The sequence below is a fragment of the Dromiciops gliroides genome, chromosome 3 (genome assembly GCF_019393635.1).
Source record: "Dromiciops gliroides isolate mDroGli1 chromosome 3, mDroGli1.pri, whole genome shotgun sequence".
In the NCBI taxonomy this organism is placed as follows: Eukaryota; Metazoa; Chordata; class Mammalia; order Microbiotheria; family Microbiotheriidae; genus Dromiciops; species Dromiciops gliroides.
Window position 1 is genome coordinate 55,136,990 of NC_057863.1, and position 19,346 is coordinate 55,156,335.

The 19,346-nt window shown below is 34.3% G+C and overlaps 1 protein-coding gene across 1 annotated transcript in view; it reads left to right on the plus strand.

Annotated features, from left to right (window-relative positions):
* The window catches only part of ATR (ATR serine/threonine kinase), a 118,538-nt gene that overhangs the window by 52,577 nt on the left and 46,615 nt on the right, over window positions 1-19,346 (plus strand). Inside the window, exons 22-26 of the mRNA XM_043990538.1 lie at window positions 1,676-1,882; window positions 2,677-2,790; window positions 6,337-6,452; window positions 12,652-12,772; window positions 16,139-16,276. Of these exons, the coding sequence (XP_043846473.1) occupies window positions 1,676-1,882; window positions 2,677-2,790; window positions 6,337-6,452; window positions 12,652-12,772; window positions 16,139-16,276 (696 nt within the window). The remainder of the gene's footprint in view (window positions 1-1,675; window positions 1,883-2,676; window positions 2,791-6,336; window positions 6,453-12,651; window positions 12,773-16,138; window positions 16,277-19,346) is intronic.

Here is a 19,346-nt window from a genome sequence, read left to right on the forward strand (position 1 = left end):
ATAAGAAGTTAGGGAGACATGCGGTCAATGATTTACTGGTATATGATATTAATAAATAATATGCTCACTGCCAAACTGTTCTCAATAGCAATTAATTTAAAAAACAGTTACTTTTACTTATCCTCTTCATATTTACTTAATATTGTTGAATATTAAAATATATTTTTTGTATCTGCATGTCTTCTACAAACATATCAGAGAAGCTAATCTTTAATCTCTCCTACAAAATTAATAAACAGATCAGAAAAATTATAATATCTTATATAACATCTTATAATTTCTCCTACAATTTGTTTTCATTTGTGTCCTCCTACAAATATAATAACCAGATCAGAGACAGACAGAAAAAACATTATATCAATTTAATATTTTGTCCCAAGAAGAAATATAACACATGATCATGTGGAGACTCCCCTCCTAAGAAGAGAGCTCAGAGACTCCCCATTTCTAAGGGTACATATGGGGTTTTTTGTCCACTGATTACAGGGCATTATCAGTTTCAATAGTATGATACAGAAACAAAGGCAGTTTTAACAGTTTCAGTTATAACAAGTATGGAGGAAATACAGAAGCATCATGATAAGATTACAGGATTCCAAAAAAGGGTTTGGCAAGGATGAGGATGCCCAGATGTCAACATAAGATAGAGACTTATTATCCTGAGGGAAAAGAAGTCACTAGGGTAGGTTCTTTTATCTGCTAGCGATCTGGGTTCAGTTTGGAGTTTAGTTGAAGGACATTTTGGTTCCCATTAATCCTATTAATGCATGGTTTCATAAAAAATACTTTTGGATAAGAAGGCACCTCCATCAAATCCAGGTGATCCATATATTCATATTAACAATATATACTTTTTATGTGGATTGTACATATATAGCCTATATCAGATTGGTTGATGTCTTGTGGAGGAAGGGAGGAAAGGGAGGGAGGGAGAAAATTTTGGAACTCTAAATCTTATGAAAATGAATGTTGAAAACTACCCTTTCATGTAACTGGAAAAAATAAAATAAATGTTTGTTGTACTGAAAAAAAAACAACAAAAAAACCCCAATATATACTTATACATGGTAGACCAGAAGTCATGCTATTTTAAGTTTAATAACTTTTCAAAAATTATTTTTTCTTTGCTTTTTTTTGCCATTTATGAGATTTGATTTTTCACACGTAATATAAATTTCCTGTATATACTGTATATGATGCTATGGCATTGTAAATTTAAAAATTATGAGTTATTAAATATTGAAACCCCTTTATGACTTTTGGCCCATCCTTTATTAGTACTGGTTTTCTTCCTTATTAGAGTTTAAGGTGCTTGATAGTAGATAATATTTTATTCTTTGTATTTGTATCCCTAGCTTAGTACCTTGAACACAATAGGCTCTTAATACATTCTTGCACATTGATTTTTTGTTTGTTTGTTTGTTTTGTTTTTTGTTTTTTGGCAAGGCAGTTGGGGTTAAGTGGCTTGCCCAAGGTCACATAGCTAGTTAGGTGTCAAGTGTCTGAGGCCGGATTTGAACTTGGGTCCTCCTGAATCCAAGGCCAGTGCTCTATTGCACATTGATTTATATATTTGAAATTTTATATAATGAGAAAGGTTTAGAAGTCTTCTGAACTTAGGTTTTATATAATGAATCCTTATGATTTAAAAAAAAATTCTTTTCTTCCTACTTAGGTTAAATTAATAAAATATGCCACAGACAGTGAAACAGTAGAGCCTATTATCTCAAAATTGGTGACAGTGCTTTTGAAAGGTTGCCAAGATGCAAATTCCCAAGCTCGATTACTTTGTGGAGAGTGTTTAGGAGAATTGGGTGCAATAGATCCTGGTCGTCTGGACTTCTCAACAGGTGAAACTCAAGGAAAGGATGTTACATTTGTGGTAAGTAGCAGTGATTGGGAATTTTCTAGAATAGTTCCCTGAAATTCATTTGGGACTCCCATATCAGATATTAGCTGAAATGTTCAATTTACACCTAACCATGACGTTACTTAATCTATGCCATATAGGAAACCATACATTCCATACTTTTCTTAGAATACTATTTCAGTGGTCTTTTGCCAATATATGAAGTTGTGAACTTTCTTTGAATATCATTTGTTGTCATTCAGTCACATCCAATTCTTCATGATCCCATTTCAGATTTTTTTTTTTTTTTTTAGCAAAGAAAGAGTGATTTGCTCATTTTACAGATGAGGAAATTGAGGCAAACAGGGTTAAGTGACTTGCCCAGGGTCGCCCAGCTAATATATGTCTGAAGCTGAATTTGAACTTAGGCCTGACTAACTGCCCCTTGAATAACATATTCTTAAGAATAAAGCTTTTTTACCTTTTTATAATGGACATTTCTCTCTGTATTCATTACTAATTGTAATTCAGATTTATTTCCTTTTAAACAATTTATATAACTTAAGAAAATAAGCCAAATGTTACAATGTTTATATGGTAGAATTTGAGGTTATCCCCACACACTGCAGAAGTTGTTCTAAAGAGCCTTAGGCCTTGATTTATATACTGCAAACTTAATAATTCATTCCTTCCAAATTAACTTACAATCCCATTTTTTGAAAAAATTAAGCCTAGTTTGAAGCCAAACATATAGAGCAGTAGAGTTAAAGCTTAGGAATTTTCTTGTCAGTTGACTTTTAAACTTTTTTTTTTCCCTTGTTAATGAGACTGGAGTGGAGGATTCAAATTTTGCATATGGATTATTGATGGAACTAACCAGAGCATTCCTTGCATATGCTGATAATGTCCGTGCTCAGGATTCAGCTGCCTATGCCATTCAGGTAAGAACATATGTGTTCATTTCTGTATGCACAATTTGGGATTTCTGTAAGGAAATTGTAAAGTCTGTACTCAGTGTTGGAAAAAGGCATTATTTTTTATAACTTATTCTTGTGGCTCTTGAATAAACTGGTGTTTTGATGTGTATTATTTCTGTGACACTTCCTGTTGGGCACTATTTCTGATTCACAATAATTTAAATGTAATACTAATTATTTCTCCCGACCATATTTAAATAGGACCTATATTAGTGAATCATTTCATGATCTACAGGATGGCATATCAAATGTGTCATATAGAATTTCAGGATTTTTAGAATTGGGAGCAACTTTAGTGGCCATTTAGTATAATCTGTACCTCAAAAGGACTCCCCGTTATAACAAAACTGTCAAGTAATTGACCAACAAGACACTGCCTGACCAACTTCTGATGAGAGAAACTCTGATACCTTCCAAGGCAGCCCATTTCCTTTCGGGGCTGATTTTTAGGAAGTTAATACAAGTTAATCCATTACAATGATTTATAGTTTTTCTAGTTCTCAGGGTTCCAGGATAGATGCTGTGGCTTAAATTGTTCAGCATCATTCCTTTGTTACAACATCTTTTTTAGCCTTTCCCATTATGATTTTTTGAGTTCAACAGTTTATATAATTTACTTTTCACCGTCTGCATAAACTTGCATTTTAAGGAATTTAAAAATAAATATTTTATTGACTCTATTTTTTTTTTTTGGGGGGGGCACTGAGGGTTAAGTGACTTGGCCAGGGTCAAACAGCTAGTAAGTGTCAAATGTCTGAGGCCGGATTTTAACTCAGGTCCTCCTGAATCCAGGGCCAGTGCTTTATCCACTGCACCACCTAGCTGCCCTGACTGTCATGTTTCTGATTAAAATGTTTTAAGGCAACAGTTTTCCTCATATATTGCAGTGCCACCCTCGAGGCTTAAAGTAGGCTTTTAAAGTCCAGGTCAGTGGAGCACAAGCTTCAGTAAGCCTTACCAAACTGAAAAGGCTTCGAGTATGAGCCAAGTCATAGTCTCTGTGCTCGTGCCCAAGTCCAGGCCAACTAAGTTTAGATGGCTCGTCATAGAGAACTGGCCATGTGGTGAATTTTTATTACTCATAGCTATTATTAACCATTTCTTAATGCACAGATACATCATGATGTACATTGATAGAAGGAGTATGCACAGAGATGAAATTACAGATCCTTGAATTATTGAAATGTTTTTTGTTTGTTCAGAAAACATGATGCAGTACATATTAGACTTAAAATTTGGCCATATATCATATGCTGTCTTTTTTAATATCTTATTTCATTTGACATTTTATTCTCGCCTTTTTAGGAGTCTCAGGATATAGATTGTGTCTGCAAAAATTCTTAAAGTCTTTAGAGATAGATAGATAGATAGATAGATATTTGTTCTTCCTCATTTGAATTTTGCAGTTCAAGCCTTGATTATCTAAAGCTGGATAAATAAATTAATTGCACTGTGAACAATTTAAGCAAATCTCATTTTCAACATGCTAACAACACCAAGAATGTTAGATTTACCTTGAGAACCTTTTTTTTGATAGCACCTATGTAATTACTTGGCTTGTGTACATCTTTAAACTTGAGATTTTATTGTGTAGGGAATGCTTCCTTTTTTGAAATTTAATATTTTGTTTTTTCCCCAATTACATATAAAAACAATTTTTAACATTCATTAACATTTTTTTAAAACTCCAGATTCTCTTATTCTACCTCCTCCTCTCATTGAGAAGCAAGCAATTTGAGATAGGTTATACATGTACAGTCATGCAAAACATATTTCTACATTAGCCATGTTGTGAAAGAAAACACAGACCAAAAAAAAAAGAAAAAAACAAGCAAGAAAATTAAAGAAAGTGAAGAAAAAGTATGCTTCAATCTGCATTCACACTCCATCAATTCTTTCTCTGGAGATGGATAACGTTTTTCATCATAAGTTCTTCACAATTGTCTTAGGTCATTGTATTGCTGAGAATAGCCAAGTCATTCATAGTTGATCATCATACAATATTGAAGTTACTCTATACAATGTTCTCCTGGTTCTGCTCATTTCACTTTGCATCAGTTCATGTAAATCTTTCCAGGTTTTTCTGAGCACATCCTATTTGTCATTTCTTACAACACAATAGTATTCCATCACAATCATATACAACAACTCCTTCAGCCCTTCCCCAGTTGACAGACATCCTTCTCAACTTCCAATTCCTTACCACCACTAAAAGAGCTGCTCTAAATATTTTTGTACATATAGGCCCTTTTCCTTTTTGTTTCTTTATCTCTTTGGGATGCAGATCTAGTAGAGAAGCACTCTCTCCCAAAGCAGAGAAACCACTGATGACCACTTTTCTGCGTTTAAATTGTATTGCATTGGAGGAATACTTTGCTACAAAAATATTTAATATCAATAACAGCAATATTCCTGTACAGAAGAATGTTTGAGCAAAGTTTTGTTTGATTTGTACTAAGTATTTTCCCATGATGAAGTATTTCAGTAGAATGATTTAAGTAGGATTGGGCAAATTGAACAGTTTAGTGACTTCAGAATTAACCATTCCTAGTGCGTTTTAAAAAAATTTTTAAGTGAAATTTTTAGTCCATAGATGCATCTTTTTCAACTATAAATGCAAAAACGGTCCGCTTTTAAAAATTATCCATACATCTGTTATCCTTGCTTTATTTGGATAATTAGCAATGGGTTATATAGTTAAATATTTGTGGAACAAAACTATGTAACATTTTACTTTTACATAATTCATATCATTATTAAATATAAATTAGCAACATTAATGTTTCATTAGAGCTATATGTCTTTAAAACTTGAGAAAACATCAAAAAGATAGTGCAGGTTAAATGATCTTTTGAAGAGTAGCACTAGTGAAATAAAAATCTCTTTTATAACTAATATTTATATAGTGTTTTATGGTTTTTAAAGGGGCCTTCCAAAAAATAGCCTCATAAAAAGTTAGTTATAAGCCTTATTAAGAAACCGAGTCTCAGAAAGACAATGACTTGTCCAAGGTTATATGGCTTGTAAGTATAGAATCTAGATCACAAATACAGATCCTAAGATTTCAAGTCTGTGCTCCATTCCCGTTTTATGCACTAAAAGCCATTTGTTCAAAAGCAGTGGCTCTTTTTATCCTTGGACTTTGGTTTCATTTTTCAGAATCATTATTTAAGTATTTCATATTTCACTGCATCTCCAATTCGGGGGACACATTGGAATTTGAGTTTCCTTTAACATTCTGAAAATCCCTAGTTATAAGGAATGTAATAAATAAATAAAATAAATGTAAAGTAGTGATAACTCTAGACTTTTTACCACTTTGCTATTAGTGTTATCCTTATCAAGAAGTGATGTCATGCCACATTTTGATGCTTCAAAATTTTGCAGTACTACATCTCAAAATATTTTTTTAAAGAAACAGCTTTTGAAATCCATTGTTGTTGTGCATAGACTGTTATATGGAACAGTAAAGACTAAAAAAGACTCAGCTTTTTCCTTGTGTATTGGTAGGAATTACTTTCCATTTATGAATGCAGAGAAATGGAGACTGATGGTCCAGGTCATCGACTCTGGAGGAGATTCCCTGAACATATTCGTGAAATTTTGGAGCCTCATCTAAATACAAGGTATCTAGATAATGAATCAACTGAAATGTATTAAGTGCCTGCTGTGTGCCAGATACTGTGCAAGTCAATGAAACTACAGAGACAAGAATGGAATAATCTTTTCCTTCAAGGGAAAATTTATATTCAGGGAAGGAAACGTGTGTGTGCATGCACATATATGTTATAAAAATGTATAAAAATAAGTGCCAGCTAATCATGAGAAGATGTCACCATCATCTAGTGCAAACATGTGGGTCACGACCCCATATGGGATCACACCTGAATGTGGGGCTTGTGAAAAATTTGGCAGCAGTAAAAGGTTATGTATACCTTTTTTATATAGCTATATAATTAGGGTCGCATAAAAATTTCTTGGGGAAATAGGAGTCATGAGTGGAAAAAGTTTAAGAAGCCCTGAACGAGGGGAATCGGGAAAGGTTTCATAGAGATGGTGTCATAGAGTAAAAAAGGATTTTAGGAGACAGAGGAGAGGACAGAGGGAACACACTCCAGGCATTCCAAACAACCAGGGCCAAGGCCTAAAGGTGAATTGTATTGGAGGCACAGCTACAGAGTGAGTGAAGGAGGAGTAAGTTAGGTTGGGACCAGGTTGTGAAAAGCTTCAGATATCAATTAAAATAGCTTATATTTGACTCTAAAGTCAAGTTAGTAGGGATCCATTGAACTTTATTTGAGTAGGTAAGTGATATGGACACAACTATGCTTTAGGAAAATCCCTTTGGGCACTGTGTGGTGGATGAATTGGAGAGGGAAAAGACATGGAGGGAGACCAATTAGTTGGCTGGGACAGTAGTTCAGGAAAGAGATAATTATGGTTTAAATTAGGGTGATGAGCATGACTAATGCAGAAATATGTTTAATGTGATTGTACATATTTAACCTATAATGGATTGCTTGCCGTATTGGGGAGGCGGGAAGGAGGGGAGGAAGGGAGAAAAATTTGGAACTAGAAATCTTATAAAAACAAATGTCAAAAACTATCTCTACATGTAACTAGAAAATCATAAAATACTTTTATGATTTGAATTAGGGCAATGGTTGTGTGAGAAGAAAGGGACTATATATGTGAGAAATATTGTGGAAGTAGAAATAAAAGGATTTGGCAGCTGATTTCTGTATTAGAGTGAGGAGTTGAGGAAAATGCCTTAAGCTTGCAAACCTAGGAGATTGGAAGGATAATGTCATTCTTAACAGAAAGAGGGAAGTTCAGTAGAGGGGTGGGTTTAGAGGAGAAAGATATGTTTTGGACATTTTGAGTTTGATATCTTTGGCACATCCATTTTGAAATATCCAGTAGACAATTAATGATGTGAAACTAGAGCTCTGAAAAGAGATTAGGATTTCATATATATATATCTTTGAGTCATCTGCAGAATTGAAAATTAAACCAATGGGAGCTGTGTTTACCCAGAAAGAGAGAGAGAGAGAGTGTGTGTGTGTGTGTGTGTGTTTGTAGAGAGAGAGAGAGAGAAGACAAGGCCTAGCATAGTTTGGCTATTACTAAAGCAACTTTTATGAACGTTTTGTCATGAATTTTAGAAAAAATAACTTTTTACTTTTGTGAAAGTTTTTAAAAATAAATGTCTCTGAAAATATTTAACATCTGCAGATTTTTCCTTATTCATAATATTAATATCAAAATAATTATTTTCTGTTCGTTAGACTGATTTTTATTGAGTAAATCTATAAGGACAGTCCTTTCCTTACATTAAAAGACAAAAAGTTTAAAACTCCTTTTTGCAGGAATTTTTATGTGCTTGACAAAGCACATAGTTTCTCAATATTCTGCATAGCTGACCTCTTATTTTAGGAGGTTACCTGGTACCTTTTCTCCCCCTTGCCCCACTGCCTTATTCATTTATTTATTTGTTTGTTCATTTGCTTGCTTGTTTGTTTAGCGTTTTCCCCCCACCTTGAATATGAGAACAAATTGTAATATTGATTTTTAAAACTTTGTGTTCCAAATTCTCATCCTTCCTCCCTAACCCTGCCTTAAGAACTCAAGCAATTCAATATAAATTATACATGTGCAGTCATGCAAAACATAGCAGAAAAAAAACTTTAGAAAAGGAAATTAAGAACAAAATATACTTCCATCTGTATTCAGGTACCATCAGTTCTTTCTCTGTGGATGGATTGAATTTTTCATAAGTCCTTCAGAGTTGTCTTGGATCACTGCATTGCTGAAAATAACTAAGTCATTTGCAGCAGATCATCTTACAATATTGCTGTTATTTTGTATGTAGTGCATTTCACTTTGCATCAGCTCATGTAAGTCTTTCCATGTTTCTCTAATAGCATTCTGCTCACCTTTTTTTTTTAATAGTAAACTGCATTTATATAGTACTCTAGAGGGAGATTTCCTTGCAAAACTCCCATAAGGTTGATTATTGCAACAACAGTAATAGCTAACATTGCTAACATTTATATAGTCCCTTATACCTGACAAAGAATTTTCTTCACAATAGCCCCTCAAAGTACCTTTTCTATTTAGAAGGCCTTATGATATCATTTGGGGATTTGTTCTTGTGCTATTGAACAGTTTTATTACATGGATCTTGAAACCTTGGATGGAATGCCGCCTCTTTTGATTCCTCCCAAGGGTTTGTGCTTTCAGCCTTGTCAAGTTTCTTCATAATACTCTTATCTCTATTCATTTTGTATTTCTCCTGTAGAATGTAAGCTCTGTCTTGGAAGGGACTATTTTGTTCTTGTCTTTGTGCCTGGCACAATGCTTTGTATCAAGTAAAGTATTATTTAATAAATGCTGTATTGAAGTGCATACATACATTGCATTTGCATGCTGTCCTCTGCCTATAGCGTATAGAATACATGAATTTTAGTCAAATTTTTATTAAATGAAGCCCTCAACTTTTCCCCCTCTGTTTTCCGGCTTTAAATTCCTGTTTAATGAGGTACCTGTCAGTAATCACACATGACAGTATAATTTGTGTAACTATCAAAGCAGTGAGGATATGTCAAAAGTGCATTGGCTACTTCTTCATTCCAAGTAGAAGCTGCCTTTCCTCTACAAATACCCTCATGTTATGATAGAAATTTGGGGCAGAATCAGAATAGGAGACTGGTCTAGTAGCTACAAAATACAGGAACACCACAGATTACTTGACTCATTACCATATTTAATTTTATCCATGGAATATGTTTATGTATTTCCTCATTAATAAGATTTCATCATTTCTTTCAATCAATTAAACTAAGAGTCCCCACCTATTAGTCAAATATTATATAATTAACCAGAGAAAACTCCCCAATAATAGTTATTCATTTCTTTATGGTAAATCTCTATATATTTATGTACTAAATCCTTAGTCTTCTTGAGATTCACTTTTAGGTTACTAAATATATAATTTATCTAAAGGAAAATAAATAATAAAACAAAGGCATACGATTTTTAGCAATGAGTGATCACAACTACAGTCCCCTCAAACCCTAGCTATAACAGCAGACAACTTCTGTTCACTTCTGAGAACACATTTCCATGCCATTTTGTTCATTCAGCATAACAAATGAAATCTCTCCATAACAGTTCTCTTCATTTTCTTTACAAAATAGAAGTTTTATCATGGAAGACCTCTCATTCTGTTTTGTTTTTTAGCTTCTATCAAACTGACTCTTAATTTCTCCAGATTTACTTATCATAAAATTATCTTTAAAATGTTTTTTCATAAAATAACAGTTAAGACAGTTTTCACAAAAAAGTAGTTTTTTCTGACCTTTGCTCTGTCTTCTCCATTTCACTCATATCTTTTTATGACCCCATTTGGGGTTTTTTTCGGCATACTGTATGGAGTGGTTTGCCATTTCCTTCTCCAGCTCATTTTACAGATAAGGAACTGAAGCTAACAGGGTTAAGTGACTTACCCAAGGTCATGCAGCTAGTAATTGTCTGAAGCTTTATTCTAATACATGGATAAGTCTTCTTGATGTCAATCCCAGTATGATATTTAGTGGACCAGTGCATTCCTCTCCCCCCTCAATTTTACCCTACAGATGTCATCATGGGGCAGCTAGGTGACACAGTGGACAAACCATCCATCCTGGACCCATGAGGACCCCAGCCCTAATCTGGCCTCAGACACAAGACACTCACGACCCCAGGCATGTCACCTAACTCCAAGTTTTTATGGTTCTCTAGGGTCTTGTATTTGAAAGTCAAATTTTCCCCACAAAAACTTTCAAACCTTCTGTTTTCTCCTCAAGCCTCTCACATCTTCCCTTCCCAAAAGGACCTTGCCTTTTATATTAATGAGACAATTGATGCTTTAATGTGAACTCTTTCTTCTCTTTATCTCAGAACACCTTAATACCATTGTCCATCCTTTTCCTAGTCATTAGACTCTGACAATGATGTGACCCTTCTTTTTTCGCCAGTACCTTTATATGTACCCTGTAAGGAATTAATGGTGATGCGAGCCACCCAGTTAACTCTCCCCATATTAAATTTGACCCTTACAACCCTTGATCTCCTCTCCTTCAAACAGATTGGAAACTCATCCTCTCAAATCTTTAATCTCTCCGTATCAACTGGTTCTTCCTGACTACCTTCAAACAAAACTTTACTAGACCCTCCCATCCCATTAAACTATAGTGCTCCATTTGTTCTCTCTTTCAGCCAGATTCCTAGAAAAAGCTGTCTCTAATTATTGCTTCCACTTTCTCTTCTCTCCTCAGCCCTTTGCATGGTGGCATCTCATAGCATTTCCCAGCAAAAATTGCTCTTGGCAAAGCTACCAATGATCTCTTAATTTGTCGATTTGATTATAGTAGTTTTACAATCCTCATCTTTCTCAACCTGTCTTCTGCCCTTAATACAATTGACCACCCTTTGCTCCTAGATACCATTTCTACTTTCTGGATCTCATGAAACTGTTTTCTCCTTGTTCTTTTACCCTTCTAAATGCTCTTTTTCAGTCTCCTTTGCTGTTTTAGCATTCATATCATGCCTCGTAACTATGGGAATTCCTCAAAGCTCTGTCCTGTACCCTTTTACCTCTATACTTTCTTAGTGACTTCATTAGCTCTCATGGATTTAATTAGCCTCTCATGGCAGATAACTCCCAGATTCCTAGATCCATCCTAGTCTTCCCCCTGAGCTTCTACCCGATATCACCAGTTGCCTATTGAATATTTCTTTTAAAAAAATTTTTGAACAAAAATTTATTTTGTATTGACTAGGTATATACTGTCAGTACAGATTGACTAGTAGACATTCATGCTGTTACACATCAGGGTAGATCATCAGAGCTGTAAGTGGAAGTAACTGGTCAGCTTCTCCATGGCCTAAAGTTTCATAGCTATTTGGATTCTGAGTTTATACACTAGAAAGAATACTAAATTATGAACCGCAACCAAAGTCATACACCATTCCAAATTACCTCATTTACTTTTATGAATACTGGCCAAGAAGTGCAGTTTCCATTAAAATATTTCTCTAAAATGAATGATATTGGAAAATTAAAGATCAGTTTAAAACAAAAAGATTGTAGTTGAAGAACTAAACATTGGAAAGCCAAGCTTAAAACACCTGACTCTCACCACTGTTTGACCTAGTATCTCTACTTATCTGTCTCCTTGTCATTATATAAACTAGGAGTATCACTTGAAGAGAAAAACTCTGATCTCCTCAGTAGATAACTGGGAGGAAAGTTAATCTGACTCATACTTTCTGTTGATCTAATCAGTTGGTATTCACAGTGTATGTAACATAGACTATGATGTATGTCTTTTAAATAGTGAAGAACAAATAGCAATTGAATTCTGTGTTGCTTAGATTCTAAACAAATGGGAGTTAATTATATGTCTTAAGGCTAATTTTTCAATTCCTATTTAATATATGTAACAGATTTTTCTTTCACTAGAAAAGTTCATTCTTTAACAATCCTAATTAAAACTTTCCAAAAATGGCCATTTAAGTAAAACCAAGTTCAAATAGCATTGTTAGATCTGGTGCTATACTTGGATTATTAAATTGACTTTTTTTAAAGGTTGCTTTAAAAGGTAGGTGTAGGAAGATTACATGGTATTCAGAATCTAAATGTAATTATTTATTGAAACTCTGGGAACAAACTGACTAGTATAATGTCCTTGCAATACCCATTTTTGCCAATCATATAGTATCTCATCTTAAATTCTAAACATGTTTAATTTGATTTGTACTAAATTCCATTTAAATTTATAGGTATAAGAGTTCTCAGAAGGCCACAGACTGGTCAACAGTAAAGAAGCCAATTTACTTAAGTAAATTAGGCAACAACTTTGCAGAATGGTCAGCATCTTGGGCGGGTTATCTTATAACAAAGGTAATAATATATTTTTTACTTATTATAAAATGAAATCACAGTTTGTAGGTAAAATCATTGTCTTGGTGCCTACCCCAGGGCCCAGTCCTCACTAATATTTGTTTATGTCAATCTTGATGATAGTAGAGGCAAGTTCTTTTAGAATTTTTTCCCCAATGCTAACTATTTAATAACTAGATGTAGAGGTAATAAAAATTTCTAAGTAAGACTTGTCAAATCAGATGATGCTTTACTGTTACTGATGATTCAGGTAAGCGTAAATCATAGCATAAGGAAGAAATTAGAAAGCGTTGCTAAAGATTATGAAGTCTTGGTCAAGAAACTGAAGAATTTAGGAGTATAAGTGATATCTTCATCACTGTGACTGTTCAAAGGCATAGGCTTTAAAAATGGAGCAGCTGGCACAATTAGAGAGCAACTATAAATGGGTTTTTATTCCTGAACTGTAGTTTAAATAAAAATTCAGAATTTCTGACTTGATGAAAATGGATAAGATTATATTAAAGAATTTGTGTTTTGAAGGTCAAAGCTACGGTTTCTACAGCTTTGTTAATAATTTATCCAAAAATGTAGCCATTTAAAGGGAGCAAAAAGACCCCCTGAGTTTCAAGAGATTAGAAGCTCAGGTTAAGAACTGCCTTAATGTAGGATTCTGTTTTAGAAAGCAAAGCCTTCTGCTTAGCCATTGTCTGTAATTGCAGTGGAGATTCTAGCACAGAAACCTATGGAATTGGCTAGAGGAATAGAATGTAGAATTAAAAACATTCTGAGATAAAGTTTGGAGATCTGACCTAGCAGGAATGTATATAATTTTGATTATAAAGTTCTATAAAGGGTATTCATAGATCTGTTACATTTAAGTGACATTCAGCATTGTCCTAAGAAACAACTGATATATTTAACATACAAAAACTTATACAGACTCATTTTAGTTTCACTGTCAAGTCCCTTGGAGAAAATTCGTTTCGATTTTACAAGCACCTCTCATGGTCTTCCAATTTGAAACCTCAGGTGTTCCCCTGTAAAGCAGCATATGCTGGTATTAGCAGCACTCAGCTTTGAAAACAGGATTGCTGGTAGTTTTGATTGTTATATTTACAAGGGATACAAATGAGGTATGCTATTATAATTAAAGACAACCTATAGAAATTAAGTGATTATTGGTTCCCCAGATTCAAGTCAGCACCAACACGACTGACTATGTGGTAATTGGAGCACTTAAGATTAGTTGTAAATTAATTTATCTAAATGTAGGGAATGTTGGGAGTGTTGGGAATAGAAATGTCTAGTAGTGTAGGAAATAGTTTAATTTACTTAATAGCTATGAATAGTTCAGACTTCACTTTGACATCACGTTACAGAAACACTTCCCTTTAAAAATAAACCAAAGAGGGGCAGCTAGCTGGCACAGTGGATAGAGCACCGGCCATGGAGTCAGGAGTACCTGAGTTCAAATCTGGCCTCAGACACTTAATACTTACTAGCTGTGTGACCCTGGGCAAGTCACTTAACCCCAATTGCCTCACTAAAAATAAATGAATGAATGAATGAATGAATGAATGAATGAATGAATGAATGAAAATAAACCGAAGAACCTCTGTATGTCTTATGGCTTGTTAAAATATTCTGCTGATAAACTTTTCAGTCATTCCTCAATACTTGATTCATTAAAGAGCCTCCTTTCTAATTGATCAGTAAAAACATAAGTTAGCAATAGTAACTTAAGAAAGAAAGGAATTTTTACAGGAAAATTGTTGCGAAATATAAATAAAGAAAGAAAAGTATTGGAGAAAACATCAAATTATATTTAAATATTTTTTAAATGTTCATTTAAAATTTGATTATTTAAAAGTACTGAATTTGATTATTAAATTTGATCATTTAAAAATACTGAAAATATTGACCGATGTACAAATTTATACAATTAAATTAGCTCTAACTTGTGGAGCCTTTTAATACTAATTTTATATGCAGAAAAGTTTCTAATTTCAGAATTTAATATGAAAATGTTATTAAACAAAAGATTATTTTTCATTGACTGTCTAATAAAGAATTTGATTTTAACATCAATTCTCTATCATTTGCATGTACTTGTGTGTTATTTGTAGCAATTCTTAATCCCAGGCAAAAGTCCCTCTCATATAGCACATTTTATTCACTTATCCAAGTGCTCGTGAAATACATTAGATTTTTTAATATTAGCCTAAGCAAAAAATAATTACAAAGATAGAAGTGCTATAAAACAATGTATTCTAAAAACACGTATAAATGGTTTGTATAGGATATGGAATAAGTGAAGGGGAGTGTTTCAAGATAATGACGGAATAGGGTTCATGGGATTGTGTTAGTTCATATCACTGTTTACATCCATCGGTGTGGATAATCAAGATATCGCTACATGTCACTGGGAAGTAATATAGTCTAGTGGAAAGCAGACTTGAAATCAGAAAGGACCTGTTTTTGAATCCTGCTTCAGACAGATATGTATGCCTTCAAGGGCAAATCATTTTATTCTCTTTCTCAGCAACCTAATCTTTAAAATGGCTGTAATACATCCTTGTCTTACTATAGTATTGTGAGGATCAAATGAGATCATGTACATAAAACACTTTGTAAGGCATGATATAACTGATAACTATTATCACCATCTCCATCACTGCTATTAATCAAAGAAATAATAGTTTGGTATATAGGATAGAATAAAAATAAGTTATTTATATTTCATGGATGAAGATGCTTTTTGTTCATTCGTTTTCCACTCATGTCTGACTTTTTGTGATCTATTTGGGGGGGCTTTTCTTAGCAAAGCTATTGCCATTTCCTTCTCCAGCTCATTTTATAGGTGAGAAAACTGAGGCAAAGAGGGTGAAGTCAGTGTCTGAGGTCAGATTTGAACTCAGGAAGATGAGTGTTCCTGACACCAGGTCCAGTGATCTACCCACTGTGCCACCTAGATGCCCATCTAATAGCACAAGACAAAACATAAAGGGGGGCTTGAAGGGAGGAGATGTGGAAGAGGGAAAGAAGGGATAGGCTGTTGTTGAGGAACTAGAGCAGTCTGGAGAATTAGTTGAAGTGAGAGTGAAATGAGTATGCTAGGGACCCCTCATGAAATAGTGATCCTGGCCATGGACTTTCTATTTAGAAGAGTCGTCCTTCAGGTGGAGCCATCTTGAAGTAGGAAGGGTGGCTGGTGAGGAGATGGAGTAGGTTTTAGAGAGTGAGTTGACTTGAAAATCTATAAATTGTCTAGATCCTGTATTTTTCTATTATGCATTTGTCTATAAGTGTTCCCGTATGTCTTCAGATTTTTAAAGGTAATGTGCATACTAAAATCTTATCATATTAATTATCTGGGGGTTACAGGTGCGGCATGATCTTGCTAGTAAAGTGTTTAACTGTTGTGGCATTATGATGAAACATGACTTCAAGGTGACCATCTACCTTCTTCCACATATTCTTGTCTATGTTTTGCTGGGATGTACCAAAGAAGATCAGCAAGAGGTGAGGGACATCATTTAGTTTGCTTTTTGAATATGTGTTCAAAATAATTGATATTGAAGAGAATTAATGTAGAAATAAATGTAGATGATTATCCAGACTGCATGTAATTCAGTAAGCATATGGGGCGGGCGGGGGGTGGGGGGGTTGAGGGGGGAGGAGCAGTGAGGGTTAAGTGACTTGCCCAGGGTCACACAGCTAGTAAGTGTCAAGTATCTGAGGCTGAATTCGAACTCAGGTTCTCCTGAATCCAGGGCTGGCACTTTATCCACTGTGCCACCTAGCTGCCCCATCAAGTTCTTTTATTTACTATACTCACTCCCATCCTTGTTTAGTTCACCTCTCCTTCACCATATTATGCAGAAATTTTTCTCCCTGTCTTCATTTTTTCTCCTCTCAAATATCCTTCTCATAAAATAAAAGGCCTCCTTTCCTATAAGACTAATTTCCCTAAATCTGTGCTTGTGTGATGTCACTGTCCTTGTGGAGGAATCTTTTTCTCTTTTCGTGCTGAATTGCATATAAACTGACCCTGACAGCTTTCCCACTTTTGAATAGCTCATGCTCAGCTTTAGTCAGGCCAGCCTCATTGTTTCCCCCACATGCACCATGACCCTTCCTGCCTCTGTTGTTTTGCTTGTTTTTCCTCTAATCTGGAATGTTCTCTGTATCTTGAAGGCCTTGATTCAGTGGTCAGCCTACTCAATGAATCCTTCCCTGATTGCTCTGCCTTATGATCACTTCCTCTTCTCTCATTTCTAGTCAGCATCATATAGATGAGTATGGATTATATTGTCTCATTTTCTTGTCTGCTAACCTCTTATCTCTCATTCAGATTTTAAATTTTGCAAAGGCCCCAAGCCATATTCCCCACAGCATAAAGTATAATTCTGGGTATATAATAAGTACTCATTCAGTTTCTTGGAGGTTGTTTGGGCACTTACATAGTAGTAGATACTTATTCAAGTGATAAAACAGGTAGGAATTAAATAAGGATGCCTTGGTTCAAATCCAGGTTTTCCTGTTTATTCAACCCTGCTGAGTCTCATTTTCCCAAATATCAAGTAGAAATGATAGTCCATGCACAACCTATGTCTTAAGATTGTTGTGAAAAAAGTAATTTGAGAGGGCAGCTAGGTGGCGCAGTGGATAAAGCACTGGCCCTGGATTCAGGAGGACCTGAGTTCGAATTTGGACACAGATACTTGACACTAGCTGTGTGACCTTGGGCAAGTCACTTAACCCTCATTGCCCCATTTTAAAAAAAAGAAAAAAGTAATTTTTAAAACTTAGACTACTAAATAAATGTGAATGGTTGTTGCTGATTGAAATAATAAACCTATTCTTTATAAATAAAGTCAGATTCAATTTGGTCAGCTAAATTTAGTCACTTAAGAACAAAATTTTCAGAGATGACTGAGAAGGTCCAATGAAATAATGCAAAATAGAAGAGAAATAGAAACTGGTAATGCCTTATCTTTATAAATGTTGGCTTCTGAGGCAGGCCATGAGCTTAGCTAAAAGATAGGCCTTGTGCTACTGAATAGAATAGAGTTACAGGTGATTCAAATTATTGTTATATTTATAAAAACTCTATATCTATTTTGGCTCTTTTGACACCTTTCTCTCATAAAAAGACATTTGTTATTTGAGTCTTAATTTATACCACTGCTGATAAAACTTAAAGTACTATATATTGATATTTCTAAGTAATATAGACAGGGTACTAACAGTGTATTTGTCAGTCTTTTAAAATCTTTTTGCTTTGTATACCTTGGGTAAAGATATTGTTGACTTAGGCTTCATTAATGCCTGAAGTCATTATGTTGCTTAAAGACCCAAAAAAGAAAGGGCTTCCCATGGTGTACGTTAAAACATTTTGGGAAGTAATCATTTGGGGGCAGTGGAGGTGTGAAACAAACTTATACCATTGGAACCTCATTTGACCTTTCATCATTTTTCATACATTTTGAATTTAGCTTGGGAAGCATAATAACCAAATTGAAATATTCTTTCTTAGGTTTTTAACACAAAGCACTTCAAAGTTACTTTATTTTTATTACTTTCAATGTAAATTTTGAAGATGGTTTTTTCTTCCTTCTTTTGTAAGGTCTTCTATATTTTTTGGTCCTAGATCCAATAATAATTCATTTAGAATATATAGCATATATAATTTTGTTAGTTCCAGGGCTTCACTTTTATTGATAATTCCTTCCATATTCATTAAAGCCCTTCTTAGCCTCATTCTTTTTTTTTTTATTCTTTTTTTATCCTGTGTGGTTCGTACATTTTTTGATAAATGCCTATTAAGGGATCCACTAAAATGCTATATCCCTTCTTCTGTTTTTTTCTCCTTATATTTTCATGTTCCAGTGTAGTACTAAGGTTGTGTACTTGTTATTTCCCATTTTTGCTGTGTAAACTTTGATACTTTTAAAAGTCATACATATGTCATTTGTGCCTATACTCTTTAATGAGTTATCATTGGTAACACATTTTAGCTTATTTTTGCCTACCACTGGGCTATTTTCCTTTGTATTACTTGTAATTTTTTTTTCTTAATGGGAATGTTTTATTTTAGTAATTAGTAGTTTTTTAAATTCAATTTTATTTTATTTTCAGCAAAACATTCTCTCCTCCCACCTCTTCCCCTACCCATTGAGAAGTCAAGAAATGCAAAACCCATTACAAATATAAAGTTATATAAAACAAATTACCGCAATATTCATGTTTTCACACCACCCCCACCCCTACCACCCCCCAAAAAGAAAAGAGATAGGAAAAAAATATGCTTCATTCTGGAGGTGGATGGCATTTTTCATCATGACTCCTTCAGAACTGTGTTAGATTGTTGTGTTGATTAGTTACTAAATCTTCCACAATTGATTATCTTTGCAATACTGTAATTATATAATACTGTAACTTTACAATACTGTTACTGTATAATATAACCTGTTCCCTGGTTCTCCTCTTCTCTTCACTTTTTACCAGTTCATACAAGTCTTCGCAGGTTTTTCCAAAACTATCTTCTTCATTTCTTATAACACAATAGTATTCTGTCATTCATATACTA